The sequence below is a fragment of the Papaver somniferum genome, chromosome 2 (assembly GCF_003573695.1).
Source record: "Papaver somniferum cultivar HN1 chromosome 2, ASM357369v1, whole genome shotgun sequence".
In the NCBI taxonomy this organism is placed as follows: domain Eukaryota; kingdom Viridiplantae; phylum Streptophyta; class Magnoliopsida; order Ranunculales; family Papaveraceae; genus Papaver; species Papaver somniferum.
The window spans coordinates 74,076,806-74,098,968 of NC_039359.1; the positions used below are offsets into that span (position 1 = coordinate 74,076,806).

General features: G+C 35.4%; 2 protein-coding genes and 1 non-coding gene across 7 annotated transcripts; 2 read left to right on the forward strand and 1 right to left on the reverse strand.

Moving 5' to 3' along the window:
- The first annotated feature begins 2,556 nt into the window (after positions 1–2,556).
- On the forward strand, positions 2,557–4,377 carry LOC113353538 (transcription factor bHLH87-like). The gene is made up of 2 exons (XM_026597109.1): positions 2,557–2,779; positions 2,928–4,377. The coding sequence occupies exon 2, from the start codon at positions 2,955–2,957 to the stop codon at positions 4,248–4,250; it is 1,296 nt and encodes a 431-aa protein (XP_026452894.1). The 5' UTR covers positions 2,557–2,779; positions 2,928–2,954; the 3' UTR covers positions 4,251–4,377.
- A 1,327-nt stretch (positions 4,378–5,704) lies between these two features.
- Positions 5,705–5,778, reverse strand: TRNAE-UUC. The gene has a single exon. It is a non-coding gene; the product is annotated as a tRNA-Glu (tRNA).
- A 7,214-nt stretch (positions 5,779–12,992) lies between these two features.
- On the forward strand, positions 12,993–18,233 carry LOC113348046 (RNA-binding protein 42-like). 5 transcript variants are annotated; one of them, XM_026591738.1, is made up of 8 exons: positions 12,993–13,175; positions 14,143–14,294; positions 15,140–15,760; positions 15,881–16,058; positions 16,403–16,500; positions 17,198–17,294; positions 17,777–17,862; positions 17,958–18,233. In XM_026591738.1, exons 3-8 carry the CDS (start codon positions 15,596–15,598, stop codon positions 18,009–18,011), a joined length of 678 nt encoding a protein of 225 aa, XP_026447523.1. In that variant the 5' UTR covers positions 12,993–13,175; positions 14,143–14,294; positions 15,140–15,595; the 3' UTR covers positions 18,012–18,233. The 5 variants fall into 5 exon arrangements, with proteins under 5 accessions (XP_026447523.1, XP_026447524.1, XP_026447525.1 ...); XM_026591739.1 differs by having other exon boundaries at positions 15,151–15,760; XM_026591740.1 differs by having other exon boundaries at positions 15,404–15,760.
- Positions 18,234–22,163: the final 3,930 nt, after the last annotated feature.

Consider the following 22,163-nt stretch of genomic DNA (forward strand, 5'->3'; position numbering starts at 1 on the left):
TCATATTGTGGTCATAGCCAATGAAAGGGCAATTTTATTTTATTTTCTTGTTTTTTTTTCTGTTCTTGTTTTTTTTTTTATATTTAGGAGGTGACAAATTAAGAAGCAGCAAAAGCAATGGCAACCCATTCGCTGACCTGTACGCAGTATCCCCAATAATAATGGGGGTGGTGGGCATGTGCTAAAGAAAGTCATCTTCATCCCCAACTCACTCTTTTGCACATCTACTAAAAATGGAGAGATGATGATAGGGATATATGTATACAAACCATTTAGATGTGCAATAATAAACAAGACAATATCTATAGCCTCTTCCTAGGAACAACTTGCATATTATCTTCCTATCTCTGACTATTCTTGCCTGCCAACTCCTTTTGTTTCTTTTTTGTTTCACAACTTTCCTTTTTCCTTAAAAAACCCCAACACCCCACCGTAATATATGAAAGATATGATTATCAATACTTAGACTAATAATTTATACATCATCATAATCTCGTTCTCATATTCAGTTCTGATTTAATTAATTTAGGGTTAGTTTAATATAATTATATTAACCTTGTACTTCGATCATACATTCAGTTCAGAGCGCATTCAGTTCAGAGTGCATCCAGTTCAGTGCACACGTTTTGCTATTTTTATTGTTTCCTACACTACACATACTATCTACAATATTTGTTTTGATTTCAGTTGGCCATGCATTTACATATCCGTCTACTAAAAAAAATTCCTTAATTTTGGGTCGCAAAGTAGGGAGCTGCAACTGCAATCCGGAATAAGGCTGTCTTAGCTCCTCATTCGTTCCCAAGAAACGCTCATCTAAGATTGCTTCTCCCTATTCCAGTATTCCTCCATCCCCTTGCACTCGTATTGGACGTAGGTATATTCTCGGTCCTTTGTTTTTCTAGCGATTTGCATTTACGGATATTCTCCGTACCTTGATGATTCGGATATCACGTGGATATGCACCAAAATGAGCGTGCATTCTCTTCACCAATAGGCTCTATTTACTCAGAAAGTAATCGGACTTGCTTTGCCCTTCTCTTGCCTTGCCACTGGTCCGTCAGAGTACCCTTTGTATTTGTTGTACTTGTATGGAGAGATGGTCCGCCGTAATAAATTAGTGTGTTGTTCCCTTAAAACAGTAAAAGTTTTCTAGTATAATTACCATCTTTGGCCTTCTATGTTGTACCCGAAAAACAGTAAAACCTTTTCTAAAGTAATTACCATCTGGGCGTTCTCAATTTGCAGGCACGTTATAGCATGGGAAAATATTAAATGTAGCTTAAGAAACTGAACTCAAACTGAACTGAACACAACACTGAACTAATGACTGAACTCAAACTGAACTGAAATCATAATTAATAGTGAAAAGGTTAATATAATTATAGAATGATTAAAACTATCATTTTCTTGATGGTGGTGATTCAAAACTATGATTAACTTATGATCAACTTGTATACTGTCAAAAACATAAATACTGCAAATGTTTTACTCAAAATCCTCCTCCTGGAAATTTTACAGAGCTTGCAGACCCAAAGACAAGGGAGGGCATAACTTATATCCCCCACTTATAATTAAAAAGATTTGATAATTTATTTTAAATTAAATTTTTAAAAATGCGTATTATTGTAGTATTCAGAAACTGCCTTTTCTGAACTCTCATGCTCCCCATCTGCAAATATACTTCCACACTTCCGCCCATGTCACCTAAAATGCTTCTTTTCTTTGTTATTTAATGTAATAGATAATTAATAAATAACATATCCCAAATCCTATTTATTTTAATATGTAGAAGAATAATATCAAATAAGCTAGTGAATTTTGTCTTTGTCTTTGAAGGAAGAAGAATATTTCTTACAATGTATCATTCTAAAATCATTAAAATCAAAAACATAAAATCTGGTAATCCCTACCCAACAAGAAGTTACAAAGGAGTATACTATATCCTTCGCACAACAATTACTATTTACTTTATAGATATCATGTGCTCTTAGTGTTAATGTTTACGCTGTTAACAGTGTTTTATGTTGTCAATAGCTTTATCAGATTTCCATTCATTTACGACATATTAAACATTTTAAGTTCCCCTGAAACACTTTCACCACCAAACTAAGCAAAATAAAAAGTAAAAATGGAGAGGAAGAAGAAAACCTTTTTTCTGTTTTCCTGCCACATTATTATGCGGAGTTCAATAATTGTTTACATGTAACAGTGTTTATTTGAAGGTACTACAGCTAGCTGTTTTGTAAGACTGCAACACTCCAACTCTGGTCCCAATTCTAGCACACCCATCATGGGCTCTAGACAGTTATAAACCAATGGCCCATGTCTAGATACAAGATTGTCCACGTGGCACACAGTGGAGACTTTGATTTTGATTACAATCCAATTCCTAGCCAAGAGGAACACATGTACTCCTCAACTCATCCTACATATGACTCCTCTCTCTGTCTTTCTATCTATATATAAAGGACATCTTTGAAGAAGTACTGTGCTAGTAAAATATTGCTCTCCGTTCCATTATCATTCAGAAAAGCATATAAATGGAAGAAAAAGCTGTTTCTTAATCTTCAATCATCACACCCTTTTTCTTCTTCTTTTAGTCTGGAAAATAATTACATAATTATATCACATTTCAACTTCCAACAAGAATATCAACACAAAGTTGTTTTCCTTTTTCTTACTGCTTTTGAGTTTTCTTTGTGGAGACTAGTCCTTGATTCTTCTTCTTTCATTGATACATAATCGAAGCTTTTCTCCATCCAACATCTTTTGTAAGGTAATTATTTGAACTATTAATTATTTCTACATTTATCATAGTTGTTGAGAGTTGCATTCACAAGTTGGATCTACACTAGTACTGTTATATTGAATCTGAATTCATGTTTTTGAGTTTAACGAGTTTCTCTCTTCATTTGGATATGCAGGTTGTAATTGTCTTCAGCATTGATCTAATGGATATTCTAGCTGGTTGGGATAATCTGCCAAGACCAGTCACGAATGCATCGAACGTGCAACCGCGGTTTTGGAGCAGTCAACAACATGATATAGGAGGAAATAACTCTATGGTTTCATCCAACAACATTGTAGGTGGTGGAAATATGATGAATAATCAAGGTGATGGATTTTTCCATCCAAATCATCCTCATCATCATGAGTTACTCCAAGGAATGAAAACAAGCGCAAGTAGTTTGCATTCAAATAGAGTGGTGCAACAATTAGCTCCAGAATTGGATTCGGTTAATGTTGTTGGTTTGAATTCGTCGAATAACTTAATGATGAATAAGCAACAAGAACTGAGTAATGTTGAGTTATGTTCTTCTCCAATGATGAACAGACCTTACAATGTTATCAGTCCGTATAATGGTGTGTTCACTGCAACCAAGGTCGGGTCTTTAATGGAATCACTTGATTGTTTAATGTCCGTTACCAAAAATACTGGAACCGAAAGAATAACATCCGTAGAAGATTTATGGGATTTTGGTTCTGGATCTAGTGTTGTTTCGTCAGGAGAATCTCAAAATAACAAAGCAAATGAAGAGAGCAAATGGCAAGTAAACGAACTTGATGAAACAGTGTCTCAAGGTTCTTCAAATCCTAATTGTGTTAACATTAATGGTGTAATATCTTCAAATACTAATAAGTCTAATTCTTTGAAGAGAAAACAAGGAGATGGTGTTCGAGATAACGGGAGTTACCCGTTATTTGATATTAAGTCAGATTGTTTTACAACGGAGGCAGGTTTTCAACTTGTGACGGAGAACCTACAGAAGTCGAAAAGATCAAGATTAGAGCAGTCATCCAATATTAATTTTCAGCATCCGGATTCATCAGTGTCTTTCACTGATGAGCCTGACACAGAAGCCATTGCACAAATGAAAGAAATGATTTACAGAGCTGCAGCATTCAGGCCGGTGAACTTAGGATTGGAAGTGGTGGACAAGCCTAGAAGAAAGAATGTTAAAATCTCATGTGATCCACAAACAGTAGCTGCAAGGCAAAGAAGAGAAAGGATAAGCGAAAGAATCAGGGTGTTGCAAAAGTTAGTTCCCGGTGGAAGCAAAATGGACACTGCATCAATGCTCGATGAAGCTGCAAACTATCTCAAGTTTCTCAAGTCGCAGGTCAAAGCCCTTGAAACCATAGGTCAAAAGCTGCAGTCTACGAATCCTACTACACTATCATCACCACAATTCGATATCAACAGTGTCTTTTCCATGCAAGCCCTTTTCCAATTTCCAAAACCATAACCATATTCCCACCCTAAAGTTAGAAAGGAAAAAGAACAATTCATACACAAATCAAAGGAGCGAAACTCAGACAGACCACGTGAGATTTTAAATATGTGGATGTGTAACGTCAATGTATTTATCGATAGTTTTCGGTCTTTTTTAGTCTCTATTTCTTTGGATTCATATTTTTGTGTTAAAAGATTTTACTGACCCTAGTGATCAACAAAAATCATTTTCTTCATCATTACTGAAAATCAAAAGGCCATGATCATAGTCCCATCATTTCACCATCCACATGATCAAATCCAAAAAGAAAAATACTCAAGTTAAAAATATTGACCCTAATCCCAAACAGTAGAAACTTTTCATTTTGATCTTAATTAGGGTTTCAAAAAGTTTTTAAGTGTACTAATGGGAGCATCACTAGGCATCACTTAATCATCACTACATTAGTACACCCATTATAAGCCAAAGTAGAATATACAAGAAACAAAAAACCACACTAGTTAAAAATTTTAAACTTTTTTTTAAACCAAAAAAAGTTTAAAAATTCATTAGAGTCCTATGATTGAGATTGTTAGGACTAGAAAGTGTTGATTATCACTTTCTCTTGTTTGTTTGTTTATTGTAATATCTTGGGTTTAGTGTTTTGTAGTACTTGATCAGCATGTTTTATTGCTTTGGAGATCTGTCTGGGGTTTTCCTAAATCCAGAGACATTCTTCTTTGGGCCTGTGAAGCTCTAGTCAGTGCTCTAGTCAGTGTGTTTTGTCTCCTTGGTTTTACCCAAAGCGTGCTCTTGATATCTACTCCACTGTCAGTGATTTGCACGTTTTGCCTCTTTTGTTTATTTAGTCTTTGACAGCTTGGTGGTCTTCCTGCTAATGGTGTTGTAAAACTACGTGTTAACATCATACAGATTTCTTGCTTGGTCTTATGTTAACAGTTTTCTTGAACCCTATTTTGTACTATTGATTAGTTTCTTTTGATGATTATATGGATTGGTCAATCTTGTTGTTGCATTTTCCAAGCTGACGACAATCTCACTGGAATCCCATCGAACTAATCTGTTTGGCACTTGACGTGTAGTCCTATGATGTCAATACTACTTCTTCATAGTAGTATTTATCACACAACCTTAGGCTAGCTCTAATATGACTAATTTTGGCAAACCTACGTAATAACCCAACGCAACAATATTTTTAGGTACATTGTTGTTGCATGGAATGCAATTCCATTTGCCAAAACAGTGTCTGCAATTTGGCTAAGCAAAACTCAGACGATCTGTCAAAACAAGACCAAGAACAGCCCAACAATGTGCACGCGCATCTGTTCGACCTGGTCAATTAGTGGCCTTATCAATATAGTGCAAGGCCTATCAAAACTTCGAAAATGTTTTGCCCGGCACCAGAAGTTCCTCCTCCATTGAAAATCTAGAAAAAGTTGATGATGAAACATCACAGAAATAAAAAATTCCATTGCCGGGATTTCAACCCGGGTCGCCTGGGTGAAAGCCAGGTATCCTAACCGGGCTGGACTAGAATGGAAGGGTGACAATGTTTAATCCCCAACTAATTAGGACACTATTTTGTTATGTTTTCCTACCCGCATTTCCCCTCTCGCCATGTTTGGATGGTAAGGACCATTTCCATGAATCATATTCCCGATTAGTTGGGTCTAAATCAACCATCCTTTGTGAAATTTAAATTCTCTTAGTTTCGAAGAATTTTCAAAGATATGTTATTATATCAACTAATCTTGATATAAACAAAATCTCTAGTTACTCTTCTCCTAGTTATTTCCTAAGAAACAAAAGAAATACAAGCGAGTTTTGAGTAGTCTAAAACTCTCTCTCTAGTCATGAAACTTTTTTACGCGGATAACAGGATACTTTAAATTTTTTTTCATTTTAAAACAAATAAATAAATAAATTCATACTCCTTTTTAATAAGGTTTCCCGGTAGACACGTTACACAGCGGAACCGATATGGATGTAGGGACATGCAACGGATGCGGATTAGGAGTCACCCGCGTCTAATCCGTCAAAATTACGGATTTGGAAAATCCAACCGCCTCTAGTCCAATTATCTGCGGATTTGACATCGACGGATTAACGAGTGATGCGGACCTGATACGGATTAACCGCGAAAAAAATAAAATAAAAAATAGCATGTCTTTAGCTATATATATACTTTTCATGTATTGTTTTAACATCGTGTGATATTTTAACACGTGGCACCAGTTCAATGACCAGAGCCTTAAACGATGACCCAGCCGTGCCTACATACAACGCAAAAGCCTCCTCTCCTAAGACAATACCAGAATTGTTACGTTTAAAATGAAGCACGGTAAGTCAGTTACTAAACTTCCTACTAATAACTAATTTATCAGGGTAAGGCTAATGAAAGAAGTGTGGGAAAAAGTGGAACATGGTTCCGTTTTATTATTATTACTGGGTACTTCAAAGTGCACTTTACATTAACCTGGGAAGGCTATTTATCATGGATAAATTGGGGCCTATGTCCATTAATTTGGGCTTATGACTACATGACAAAAAAGGTTATTGAAAAATAAAAAAACTCACCCCTTATCCAATTATTTTAAAAATGACTAATTTATCCTTTGATTAATTAGCGTTAATCGGGTGATTAATTGATGTTTAATCAAATTAAGTTAAAAATTAACTAATCTTGATTCTTCATCGAAACGTGAATTTTTTCTTTTTTTGAAAAAAATCAAACCAGAATCGGTATACGTTCGTGTTCTCATAAACCGATTCTGGGTTGATTTTTTCAATTCACAAAAAAAAAACAGAATCTGTTTTTACAAATGTACACAAAAAACCGATTATGGGAAAGAAAAAAAATTAAACATAATTTAAATCATACTCGATCTGAAAATGAGTATGATTTCATACTCGATTTCAGTTCGCGTATAAATTTCATACTCATTTTGAGATCGAGTATGAAATCATACTCGTTTTGAAATTGTGTAAAATCATACTAATACTCATTTTTAATTCAGGTATAAGCAGAGTCGGTTTACACGATGCACATATAAAAGTCGATTATTGACATTGCATAACAGGAATCGGTTTATAAAAGTGCTCATGTAATCCGATTATAACAAAAAAAAAAGATATAGAAAAATTAAGAATTTTTTCTTACAACAATCGGTTTACTCGACACACATCTAAAATCTGATTCTAGCATTATACATCAACAATCGGTTTTTATAAGTGCTAATGTAATCCGATTCTGGTTCAAACTTCTCGAACCAGAAAAGATATCAAGGACAATCGGTCTTTGTGGGCATGAACATAAACCGTTTCTATGTGCAATCGGATCACATATACATTAACGTTGACCGATTCTGATAAACCAGGAAAAATTTGATTTCAAAATTTTCAATTTTTGAGCGATTTTATGTTACTAAAACCTAGTTTATAGGATTGAGTTGAGAAGAAAGAAGAAGAATCAGTTGAAGTGGAGCGATTTTATGTTACTAAAACCTAGTTTATAGGATTGGGTTGAGAAGAAAGAAGAAGAATCAGTTGAAATGGAGATGAAAATGAATTTGATTTTGTTTTTAATTTTATGATTTTAGTTTTTAATTTTTATGATTAGAATTTGATAGGGACAAATTAGTAGTATTAATATTTGATAGATGGTAAATTGGTAGTTTTGAATTTTTTTGTCCTGTAGTCATAGGCCCAAATTAATGGGCATAGGCCCCAATTTTTTTGTCATGTAGTATTAATATTTCATCCTTCAAGGTTATTTTTGAAACAGAACTTCATTTAACTAGGATTAAGTACATAACTTCAGATGAGCTATATCTTCCCTTATAGCTATACTAGGATATGACCCATACCGTGACGGCACGGCCTGTTGTTATTTTCTTAAAATGTAAATAAAAAATTAGCCACCTACACTGGTGTAAAAGGAAAGAAAAAAAGAAAAAAACCTTACAAATCTTACGAACTAAATAAACTAAACTAAAATGAAAAGAAAAAAACAAACAAAACCAAACACCCAAGTGTGGAATAAATTTTCATAAAAAGAAAAGAAGAAGAATTTTTATTAATATAAACTATGTTTTGTGTCAAATAAAAAAATATTACATCTGTAATCTTCTTGCAATCCCGAAAAAATATTACATTTACAATCTTCTTGCAACCTATAAAAAAAATTAGAAAAGAAAAATTGTATCAGGATCCAATTATACCAAAATAATTGGCATTACTTGGGAGGGAGAATCATTTTGGAAATAAATTACAGAAAACCTACATAAGCACATAGATATGGAAGATGAAATGATGGAGTTTGTACGTACATAACATGCGTCTTTTTCCAAACTCTTTCAAGGGTTTTTCTACTTTATTTGTGAAATCCATAGCCCCATAGAGAAAAAAAATACAAACATGATTATAATCTCGAAACCATTCTGGCAATCTTCGGATTACGTGGTATTCTTGTTGGTAGTTTGTTACTTCTTTTCACGAATTACTCTTTTGTTAGTACCTTTTAATTATATTTCGATCTTTGATTTTGATGTTCTTGAAGTCCATATAATATTTTAATTTTTTATGAATGAAACTTTATGAGATTTATCAGAAAAAAAAAGGTTTGACCCACATCACTGAGATTATAGTTTGGCTATCAAAAATATAATCTAAATGAACAATTATATGGTGTTGTTGAACAAAAAATCCTTTGTGCGACAGACTAATATTTTTGAGCATGTCGTATCACATTTAAACCAAATGTTGGCCACTTCTTTATCAAAGATTCAAAGTATTGTTTCTCAATTCTATTCATGGTTTTCAACACTTCCTTAGGATTTTCGGTTGATAACGAAGAATTAATGGATTGCACAGTCGTTGGAATCAAACTAAAAAGTGTACCATATGTTCATGTTTATTGTCTAAGTAGTCAACCGTTGAACCATATTTTTTTATTTGTTTGAATTTTCAGTTTGTTTCTTGTATCCCTTTTCTTGAGCTTACACTTTTCGGGTTCTACTTGTTTGTCACATCCATTCGCTAATTTTCTCATATTTTCCGAATAAGATTTGAGTGCTTTCGTTTTGCTTTCCATTTCCTCAACATTGTCGTTTTAGAAAAGTCATTCGAGTGTTTCTTTTTAGGAGTAAAAGGTCTCCCGGTGAGGATCACATTAAAACTAAGACATAGTTTTTCTCTCAAATGGCTCCTTTCGAAATAGTATTCTCTTGAAGGTAGTTCAAATGTATTCAATACCCGTTCCTCTGTGATAATTCAATCTTTTGATAAAATTTTGCAGTTATCTAGTGCCTTATGAAAACGCGGGAGTACCATAATACACCACCACTTTTTCTTAGGCAATCTGTATGGACAAACTCAATACAAGCTCGAGAGTTAAACTCAACCAAGGAATAGTATATTAGAGTTACATCTCTATCTCTTGTGATTAGAACGTTTACAGAATTAAATCCGTGAACCTAATCACAGAGAGATAACTTGGACGGTACCAAAGACCAATGTCCAAGAATCAATCAAGTCGTATCCAACAAACTAGGTCGGATGTCTCTACTATAATTGATCAACGCACAACCATTGATATTTCAATTATAGAGATAAACAATATAATGCGGAAAGAGAAATAACACAGACACCACAAGTTTTGTTAACGAGAAAACCGCAAATGTAGAGAAACCCCGTACCTAGTCCAGATTGAACACCAAACTGTGTTAAGCTGCTACAGACAGTAGCCTGCTACCAATAACTTCAGACTGGAATGTAGTTGATCCCTAAAAGGTATCCCACCGATTAAGGTACAGTCGCGCTCCTTACGCCTCTTGAATCCCAGCAGGACTCCGCACAATTGATTCCCTTAGATGACGTCACACCAACTAAGAGTTGCTTCAACTCAATTGAAGACTTTAAACCAAATCTTCCTCCCACAGATTAAGCCTATATAATTAATTTCCTGATTACGATCGAAACATATGATCAAAATCAAACGTATGAGATGAAAACCGATAGCAATTTGACAAAGTCTATATATCCTCAAAATCCGGACTTATGCAACCCGAAGTGCATCCTAGATTATTATTCACCTCACAAGTATAAAACTTGTTGAATCAACAAAGTCTGAGACGAAGAGAACTTCGATGATTACTATCTATCTTGATCGTTGGATCAAGCTCTACAAACAATCAAGATCATGATAATCGAGTTATCAAGGAAAGATAACTGGACTCGGCTTCACGAATCCCAATGAAGTCTTTATAGTCGCTAAACCCTGAAGGGGTTTATTGAGAAGATGACTCTAGATACAACTAGTACTGGACAAAAAGTAGTGTTAGGATTCAAAAATCCCAGTTGCTTGGAGTTCCCATTTTATAGACATTCAAATCATAGGTTGCTTTAGGTTTAAGCTAAGATAGCTTTGGAACCAAGCAAACAATATCCACCGTTAGATGAATCTTTGAATCTAATTTACATAGAAAAGATATACACTCTGGTTAAGTGAGACCATAACCGAACCATGTACAAAGGACTATGTTCAACATGGTTATCCAAAACTAGCCGATTTGAACTTAAAAGCTTAATCTTCATTTTCATGAACACATAAGACATTAACTCTAAGTCACAGACATGTGATCAAATAAGTCTAATGTTTATAAAGAATTAATAAAATTCTAATTATCTCGTAGAAATAATTTAAACACACTTGAAAATATAGTCGACATGATTGGTAGATGTACGAGTACAAATACATAGTAGTTCGTGAGTCGGTTCAGCCACAGTACGCAAACTGGTTTGGAAACTTTAAACCAAAACGAGTTCCGGAGTTCATGGAACTTTTTAGGTTTGCATACCAGTTTGCAGGCATTCCACCAAACCTAAGTTCCGGAGTTCACAGAACTTTTAAGGTTTGCGTACCGGTTTGGAAACTCAAATATAGTCGCCGGTTCCAGAGTTCACAGAACTAAATCGGTTAGCGTAACGTTTTGGAAACGCCACCGAGTTCAGGAACACATAAATTTTTAAGTTTGCGTACCGGTTTGGATACTCATCCCTGGTTTTGTAACCACGGTTCAAGAATGGTTTGCATACGAGTATGCATACCGATCCGGTTCACGAGTCACACAGATTTTCATATGGTATATATAAGAATTTGTTTACCACTAATCCGTAAGTCGATATATGTATATAACTACTCCGCTATTTGTACGAATACATGTAATATGGGTTTAGACTTATAACAATTTTCCTAGTAAAACTGATACCACTGTCTTGTATCCGAATGAATAGTAGTTCTGCATTTCTCTAAATCGATTCCAAACATTCTTGAATAACAACAATGACACATATCACTGTTTCAGGCTATTTATGAATGATAAACTTGAATCACGCTTTTGATTCTGAACAATAAATTGTCCTTAACCGAAATTCATCAAGTATGAACAAATGTTCATTAAGCTTAGCCATTATATTTCGAGAAATTATCAAGATAAACTTGACTCGAAATTCTTGTTTATGCATAATAGTCTAATTAGTTATGCGACATCGTCTCGAATGATAGAAAGTGAATATAACTTGAGATATAGGTGGTTTCCAAAAGCTTGGGTTGATATTCTCCTTCAAACGGTAGAACGCAGTGATGACTGTCGTGATCCTCTGTTTCTCAACCACATTTTTATCCTAGTCCGAGACTTAACTAATTGTATACTAGAAATCAAGATATATTTTTGACAACTAAATTTGACAACAAGCTTGGGACAGCAACACTTGTGAGTTTGACCGAGCAATGCTCTAACACCTTCATTATATAATGTTTCACTTGAATTCTCTGGCGCGGTGTCATCTATTGAACGAACATCTATTTTCTAAGCTGGAACGACAAGGTTCACTTTTGTTTTTTATTTTTTAAATTATCGATAAGGTTCATCGACAAGGTTCACTTTTGTTTCGAATTTCTAAATTATTTAGCGTACTACAAAATTGACTTTGTTTCAACGGTGATTTCTTCAATAGAACCTCGAAAAATGGCTTTCATGTTTCTTGGTCCATTAGGTTATTTTCTACCTACGCATAATGTTATGGGTTACTAATCTACCCACGAAGGGATCATTTCTCTCTCTTAGTTCTCGTTTTTAACACAGAAAGGGGGCCATTTCTGTCTCCCTTTTTTCTCTGATATCAGAAACGAGACCAAAAACAAATTACGAAAAAATATGGAAAATTGGTTACAATGATTAGTTTTTTTAATTTTCGTGCAAACCAAACGACCATATTTTTTTAGAAACGGAGGGGTATAAATTCGGACTTTCTTTTTTCAAACCTTGGCGTTTTAGTACATCCTAGTGTACTAGACTCCTCAACTTATGAGTTTTGAAGCTGAGAGAATTTTATTAAAATGGGCATATTTTAAGATGAGATTTCCCCGCTCATATTCTCAACCTTTGCTAATGTTATGTACTGGTGGTCTTTATTAAACGTTGAAATGTTTTGAAATTCTTTGTTAAAACGTTTCATTTTGGTTGACAATGGCTTATTGTCAGCAGGTTTTCAAGGAAGTTATCTAATCAACTCCATTTTACTATAAACGAAATTGAGAAAAGATGAAGCATGAGATAGGATAAATAGATTCAGACTTCATTGCAGGTAAAAAGTCTACCGCGGCACAGAGAATACCAATAACACCCCTCCGTGTTTTAAGCTGTTACCAGTTTTTTCGTTGATTTGAAAGGGGTAAAGTGTAAACACGTATTTTCCATTCTATTATCGCCCCCAAATCATCTTCATCTTCGTCAGTTCGTCTAACCCCAATCCAGTTCGAAAAATTGTCGACAATATTTTTTTTTCTTTTTCATTGATTTCAGATTCCCAATTCTTTCATCGTCCCCAAATCGGCACAATCTAAACCCAAAGTAACGAACAGAAGAGGAAGTACAGGTTAGTAAGTTAGTTTCAATTGATTGTCATGGAATGAATTTTGAATGGGTTTTTGTTAAACTTCGCCCTTTAATTTTTGAATAGCTTTGGATGAACTGAAGATTTAGTTGATCAATTTCGATACGAAGCTTCGATAGTGTCAATTTTTCAGCTACACGAATTCTAACAACCCAACCCTAAAATCTACTATTGAGTAACTTTATGATATAGGGTTTATCTGATTCTAAAGTTTAGCTGTATGCGAGTAAGTTAGGTCTCAGTTGACAGAAATTGAAATCTCAAATCAAGTTGAAGTATATAAATTTGGGTATCATCTGGTCCATCTGTTCTGTTCCATTTCTTATTCTTGACTAGTATACATGACAACTGCTATTAATGTACCTAGGTCTCTAGCATTATGATTTACAATTTTCTACCAGAAAAAGTTGAAATCGGTTTCAAGTTTCCTAGAACGAGATTTCATTTTTTCCATATTTTCTCCCATTCTTCCATCGTCCTCAACAGAGTTCACACAATTGCTATATAAAAAAAATGGTTTCAGTTTTTTTCAGCCTTACATATTTGGTTCCCTTCTCTCTTCCTAATCAGATTCTCTAACCTAACTTATCAACTTCAGCTTCAACACATTCTGGAAGAAATTTGCAAGCTAACTGGATATTCATTCCTCTAAAGACTTGGTAACAAAATGCTTCATATGTTTTGATCTTCTCATCACAATTTATGAGCTTTAGTTGTTTGTGAAAATGTCTAACAGATTGTAATTCAAATGTCAAACAAATTATAATTCAATTTAATGGATTTTATTTCCTTCGACATCCCAGACTAATTTAGCAGGGCAGCAACTTAGTTGTATATAGTTTTAAACACACGTAACCTTGATTAAGCTGTTTGAGGTAAGAATTGTATTGAACATTTGTTGGTCATCTTTGATTGAGTAGTCTTTGTATATCTTTATGTTTTGTAGCAGGGATCTGTGTCCTTATTATAGGAGCTGCTCAAGGTCCTATTCGCTGGGGATCATATTAGCAAATTCTCTAACCTAACTCTATCAGATTCAACTTCAGCGCATTCTGGGACAGTTTTGCATTCTAACTGGATATTGGTTCCTCTAAAGACTTGGTAAGAAAATGCTACACGAATTTTGATCTTCTCATCATGGTTTATGAGCTTTAGCTGCATGTATTTTGGTCTTCTTAAATTTGTATAATTTAATGAACTGCCATTTGATTTTTTTTCAAGTTCCCATTTAATGAACCGCCAGTGACATGCATCTTTTTTGATCAATTGACTGGTGGATCCGAGTAACCACAAAATCTTGGACACATCCTAACTAAATTCAGTCTCAAACAATGTCTCACTAAGTTCAATCTTTGAATACTAAATTCTAGATCCCCGTATTTGAATGCAGCATGGGTTTTTTAGTCTCTTTTCCTTGGAACAAATAGCAATAACTATAAATTGAATTTGTATACATTAGCTATTGGCGGATCAGAAGTAATTGTGAGACCAGCGCCATTAAAATAGCAACCCAAGTATGTTTGCTAGCAACTCTCTCATGAAGATTCATGACCACTGATGCATGAGCTTATTGCCTACGTAATGTTAGGGTAAAAAATGACCCTTCTCAAGCTCTAGGATTGCAATGAATCAACTATGTGCTACCAGAATTAATATTATTGCATAGGTATCTCTCTTCTGTTGATGGATTAGCATTACACCATCTGTCAACATCTGAATTTCTATCTGTATTTACATCAATTAGTAACTGTACATAAACACTGCCAGGAATTACAAGAAAAATAAAGTACTGTCAATGCTAAATATGGTGCTACATTTTTATGTCGCCAATATGCAACTTTAATCAATATCAGAGTCATTTGTAAGAATACATATTGTTTTTCGTCCTGTTTGGAAGATTATATATATCCTTTCAAAGCTCATAAGACAAATATTTCTTCTGTAAGAGTGTATCCAGACAAAAGAGAAGTCATATTACATTCCTTCAATGGTATCTGACAATGCCTCGAGGAAGACATCATGTGAAAGTTGGGCACTTATTGATGCTTCAGGAGGGAAACCAGGCCTCCAAAATCCCAAGACTTATTGACTAGACATATATCCCCTTAATTTGTCTGTCTATTAGGCTACTCCCGTGAAAGTCTGTATTGGTGAACCGATTGCAAGTTGCAACTTTTGATGTTACAGATTAAGGTACAATTGAAGTGCAGAAACGAAGATACGTTATTGGAGGTTAATTGGCAGGGTCATCGCACATGCGTCTTTGCTAGTCTTGATCCCTCCAACATAAAAGAAATATGGCGAGTGATGGTTCGACTTCTTCACAATTCACGTATTCAAATGGTTCATATTTCCCTCTTCCTTTTCATCTTCAACAGTAGCAACAACAACAACCTGATCCAATGGCTGCCTATCAATACCCTAATTCACATATCCCTCCAACACCTACTTATCAAATCCCTGCTCCGGCACCATCTAAAATTCTAATGCCTCCACCTATGCATCCTTCTGTTTATGCTACTCCTGCCCCAGCAACCACTGGTTATACTTTGCCACAATATCAACAGGCTAGTGAAACGTTCAATTTTTATGTCCCTTGCTGTATCTTATGTTGTTTCAGGATTTTCTTTATTTGATGGATGGAAGTATAATACTAATTCAATCTGTATTTTCCTGTGAATTCACAGGCTCAACAATTGTTCCAGAGAGATGCACTGTCAATTACACCAGAAGCACTAGAAAGTGTAAAAGCTGCATTAGCAAGCAGTGAAATTGAACACAAAGCAGAGACGAAAAAGAGAGCAATTCCTCGTAAAGCTGCTGGACAGACTTGGGAGGATCCAACACTTGCTGAGTGGCCAGAAAGTATGATCTCTACCTTTTCCATTTCACTTTTATTAGCTCATAGAGATGGTAATGAAATTAATTATTAGTGTTCTTTGCGTGTAGAAATAATGGGTTGATGACACATGAATGGATGACTAAATAATCTGACTGTATGTATTTTGGAAAGGATACCCACTTTTGATGCCAAATATATTGTCTTTTGCTGATCAAATATTGTCATCCGTGTATCTACTCATGAATGGATAGATAACCTAATGTTATGTCTTTTGGATAGAATCAAGGCGCACTTCATTTTTGATGTAAAAATATATTCTGGTTGGTCATATTATGTCTATGTTTAACTGGTTGAAAGTGATTTGCAGATGATTATCGCTTATTTTGTGGGGATCTCGGGAATGAAGTGAATGATGAGGTGCTTTCGAAAGCCTTTACAAGATTTCCTACCTTTAACATGGCAAGAGTAAGTTTCAAAACTAAGTCCTTGACTCTCATATTCTGTTGTTTTTTGTTTCTTTCTCGACTGCACAGTTTTTTCAGGTGTGTGGTTAAGGCTCGTCAACTCTTATATTAGTTGAATTTAGAGAAGGCTCTCTGCATCAAGCCACCCAAAGTATATACTCTAGCTATCCATGAGACATAAAAGGTGTATGTAGGACAAAATGAGATATCTAACAATGTTTAAGTAATTTATTGGTTGATTTTGCAGAGTATTGTCATATGGGATGTGCTCTTGCATACAAAATAAAGAATTTAGGCAAGTAACATGAGATAGATTTTGAACAATTGGGTTTTGTTTTCCTTGATTTTCACCAATATGTTGTCTCCTAAGTGTCACAAACATCTGTATGGATGAACTTTTTATCTTCACTCCATTGTTCGCGTAATTTTCCCATGCTTATGTCTATCACTTTCACGTTGAATTTTTCAAGGTTAACGACTCGCAACATCATTTCTGATGTCCTTCGTCTAAAAGCAGTCTTGTTAGAGGGATTAATCTATATTCTCTTTCTCTGTCCGTCCACTCGTTTAGTCTCCACCAGCCACACTTAATACTTCTTGTCAATTTCAAGTTTGGCATTTGCAATTTGTCTTCTGTACTTCTTGTTCTAGTCAATTATTACTTGATGGCTTACCAATACTGGTTAACAATGTTCCAGGTTGTCAGAGATAAGAGGACCGGAAAGACTCGTGGTTTTGGATTTGTTAGTTTTGGCAATCCTTTAGACCTTGCCGCTGCCTTGAAAGAAATGAATGGTAAGTGAACACATGCTGGCCTTTTTATTTAATTTTTTGGTGTTGATTTGTCGTGATTATCTTTCGGAATGGTGTTTTAGTTTTTTTCTTCCTGTTGTCTCTGAATTGAAGTATTTGACTCGGGGTGTCGTCAATTATGAACTGTCCGTTCAGTATGTAATTAGGAAACAGTTATCTGATGGTTGGTATTTGGCTCAGGGTGTCATCAGTTAGGAATTACCTTTTTAGTTCTAATTAGGAAGCAGTTATCCGATGGTTTATGAATGTTGCATTCAAAATCTGTACTAATTATTTCAGACTAAGATTTTATGCAACAGTGGGTCTACTGCACCACAATTCTCTTGTTAATTACCCATCTTTGGTATGGATTGAAACATAAACACTGTCATGCCAATAAAATGACAGTAGAACAAAATCTCGTTATTAAGTTAAGACTTATTGTTCACCTAGCTTTTATCCTTGAATCTGACACAATTTTGCAGGCAAGTATGTCGGAAATCGTCCTATAAAATTGCGGAAGAGCAGCTGGAAGGAGAGGACAGATATGGAGGCCTTGGAAAAACAGAAGGTAATACGGATTCGACTCTGAAGGATTTTCTTTTCATTTTTTCATTACAGTATAATCTTTAGCGTACTCACATTATAGATTCTATTCCATTGCAGCACCAATCTTACAAGAAGCAAAAGCAATCAAAGAAGAGTGTCCTACACAAGTGAATCTGCAACAAGTAGACCACTGTTTCAAACTTCCTCTTCAATTTTCTTGAAGCTCTTTTGTTCCTATCGCATTATGTATCCCGTTTTGAACATTAATCCCACATGGGACTAACATGATTAACGTGTATATTGTAAGGTTTACAGTAACCCGAGTTTAATTCTACTGGTACCCAGATAGGTGGGGCATTTTCTACACATAAGAAGAACAGTAGTTATTTGACATTTTTCCTTGTATTCCTAGTATGGGACAATGTTTATTTCATGATGATTGTTGGGCATGCACGATGTGGGCGCTAACATCGTCGCCTGAGCTATCAGGAGAAATAGGTGTAATGCGACTACATCTGGAGAGAGATAGTCCGGATTAGATCAATGTCATGAATGGAAAAGCTGGTCTGTTAAAGTGACAACAGGCAACTTAATCAATTACTCTTTAAATGTTTTGTCATCTATATGTTCCTAGGGAAAGCAAACAGTATTCTGATGATATTTCTAAATCTGCGAGAAGCTAAATTTAGAAGGTGATATAACCAACTTCGGCATAAGAAATAACAGAGAGGGATAAAGGGGTTTTTTCTTTAAGAAAACCAGAAACAATTTGGCTGATTCTCATAGCAACATAAGCCATCAGCATGAGCCAAACCTCACACAGTTATGTATATGGCACGATATGGAAGCTCAAAAAGGGGGGCATTGGTGATTCTTATAGGTGCCGGCGGGGGATGCCTGCAATAACTCGATTTACCTACAGCAGTGCAATGTTTCTAGCATGAGTTCCAACAATTCAACCAAAGCCAAATGGGAGACAAACACTTGAATCTAAAAAGGAATCTCTGACATCTAAGGTCATCAATTTTGTTCAAGATCTGACCAAGGCAAGGGTGCACATCATATAGAGTACGAAGCAACCTCACAAAATAAAATGACCCGCAGAGCCCTTTTGGACAAGTTTTGAACTATGATTTTGGGCATACTGAAATTTTTCTGGGCATATTGAATAAAGACAAAAAAGGTTGTGAAATAGCAAATTCAGATAATCCCTTAATCCAAAGTTTTTTAATGACAAATCTGCCCTTTACGTATTAGTGTTAGTAATATTGATTAGTGATTAAATATTTTGTTTAGTGATTAAGATAATTTTCAGAATTATAAAGGTTGTTTAGATGAAAAATTTTGGAGAAAAGAAATCAAAGTTTTTATTGAGAAGGAGAGAAAGAGAAGAAGAAAGTGAGAAAATTTTAATTCTTGATTCAATGGAGGATGAGGAGGGTCATAATTCATCTAAAAAACCTAGGAAAATACACATCAACTACACCAATGATTCCCAAATGGCTGATTTCTTAGATTATGAGAATGATTTTACACCCACTCAAACTCAAGCTCAAACTCAAGATGATGATTTTTATGAGCCAAATCCTGATGATGAAGACATTGATGAGGAACCCAATGCTTTTGATACATATGTACACTTCTATTCTATGCTTAATCTCACTTCTATAACTCTTAATTATCAAAAGTTAGGTTTTTTGGATCATGGTTCGGCGAAACATGTTGAGGTTCGGCTCACATCTATGAGCCGAATCTACCAATTGATGAACGGTTCGGCTTATATGAAAGTTTCATAGTAAGCCGAACAACATCCTGAATAGCCCGGAAAAAAAACAATTACTGGTTCGGCTTATATTTCGCAAATAGTATGAGCCGAACATCAATTTGTTATTTTTTGGGTTAAAATATTGTTATTGGTTCGGGACATATTGAGAATATCCTATAAGCTGAAACCTCTAAATGTTCATAGTTCGGCATATAATATGATTATCGTATGAGCCGAACATAAATTTTTAATTTTTGGGTTGAAATATTTTTATTGGTTCGACACATATTGAGAACATCGTATAAGTCGAAACCTTTAAATGTTCAGGGTTCGGCACATACTATGATTATCGTATGAGCTGAATATTTCTATTATTTGAACCTTGTGATATTCTTTGTAGATCGTACCCATGAAAGATCAACCTGATCCAGTAGACATAATTCACGAGGATACCAAGGATCACTTCCAAAATGATTTGGTATGTAAGAACATTTTGTTTAACTTAATGTTGTCGGAATGTTGTCGGAATATTCCAAAGTTTTGGAATGAACCTTTCTAATTACTTGTTTTGGAATGAACACAGAGATGGAAAACTAAACCCGAAGTTCTGGATTGGCTTGAGGAACACGCGATGAAGATAAATTGTGTACTAGTTAAAGGACAACGAAGCCGATGGGATCGGTTTGAAATGATTTGTGAGCGTAGTGGAACCGGCGCTAGCAACGTTAAAAAGGGTACTGTATACGTTGAGAAGACCGGGAGAAAGAATAGGACGAAGACGAAGAAAAGAAATTGCCCTTTCAAGATCATTTTCAACCTCAAGAATAAGTCCTTGAACAAAGAAGATCAATATTGGATAATGAATAAAGATATGGATTGTCGTCATAACCACCCACGTCCCAAAGACCTGCATGGACATGCGAAAGTAGCGCGACGTGAGATGCTAGAAGTGGATAAAATGACACGAGCACGTTTGCCACCGTCTAGGATTCTTAGAAACTTGAAGGCGGACAACAAGTATAACAAGTCGACTATGCAAATTATCTACAATGCAAGACAAAATATTAGAAGACTCAATCTGCAAGGTAGGATGGTGATGCAACAAGTAATGTGGTTAGGGGTGAAGAATAACCACGCTTGCCAAAATAAGTTGGATGAGTTCGGTCAAGTCACACACCTTTTCCTTGCCCACCCGGAATGTGTCCAATTGGCTCTATGATTCCCACAAGTTATTATATTGGATTGCACGTACAAGACTAATAAATATGAGATGTTGTTGATGAACATTGTGGGGCATACTTCGACAAAGGCACCGTTCACCGTGGCTTTTTTTTCTTGAAAAACGAGAAGAAAGAGAGTTATGTTTGGGCGTTAGAACAATTGAAGTTAATCTTCCGGGAGGGTGCTCTTCCTAAAGTGTTCATTTCCGATCAAGATTCATCGTTGATGTATGGTATTAAGAAGGTATTTCCGGATGCATTCAATTTTCTTTGTACGTTTCACATATGGTGCAATGTGAGGAAAAAATGGCAATCGAAAATTCAACCACTTAAGTTGAAGGAATTAGAGAATATTACTAAAATCCAACCGGAGGAGACACTAGTAAAGAAAAAGAAGGAATTCTTGAAAGAATATGAACATAATGAGATGTTGTGGGATTCTTTCCAAGGCGAATGGGAAGCTTTGGTATGGTCAATCACCGAGGATGTCTACGAAGAAAATTTTAAAATGCTTATTAAGCACTGGAAGACCGGCTACCCCGATGTCATTACTTACTTGGTCAAAGATGTGTTGGAACCTAATAAAGAAAGGTTCGTGTTTTGTTTCACAAATCGGCACAAACACTTCGGCAACCAAGCCACAAGTATGGTAGAGTCGGCTCATTATTGGTTAAAGAAGAACCTTTTTGGATGTGTTGACACTTTTGTCACGGTTTTTGATGCAATTGATAAATATTTCAAAAGTGATGTTGTGAGAATTAAAGCCGCCTTCGAGCATAACCTTATGTTCAGACACAAGAATTATGGTAGTAAATGGCTACGGGAATTAACTTATAGAGTCTCACATCTATGCATCGACTTGTTGATGGAAGAAGTGGATTTGATTAAGACATTAGGCGCCAACTTGGAGGAAGAGTGTGTTTGTAAATGAAGACATTTATTGGACTTCCATGCCGCCACGACCTACTTCGGTACAAGGATGGTATCATACCATTTGAGGATATTGATCATTTTTGGAAACAATTAAGCTTCGATCCTATCCCAACCGAAGACGACGAAGATGATCTAGAGATATGGGACACGACAAATGTCAAAAAGTTGGCGGAGATGTATAGGAATATGGGCCGAGGTCAAAAGAAATTCCTATGGGACAACATGATGCCGGTCATGTATCCTTTCACCCAAGAAAATATTTTGGAGCCGGAGAAGAGTGAACCGAAAGGTAGGAAGAGTAAGAAAATGAATAATTTTCAAACTAGACAAGCCAACAAGGAACTATTGGGTAATAAGAGGGATCCATCCAGCGCTGACTACCATGATGCAAGGATTGAAAAGGCA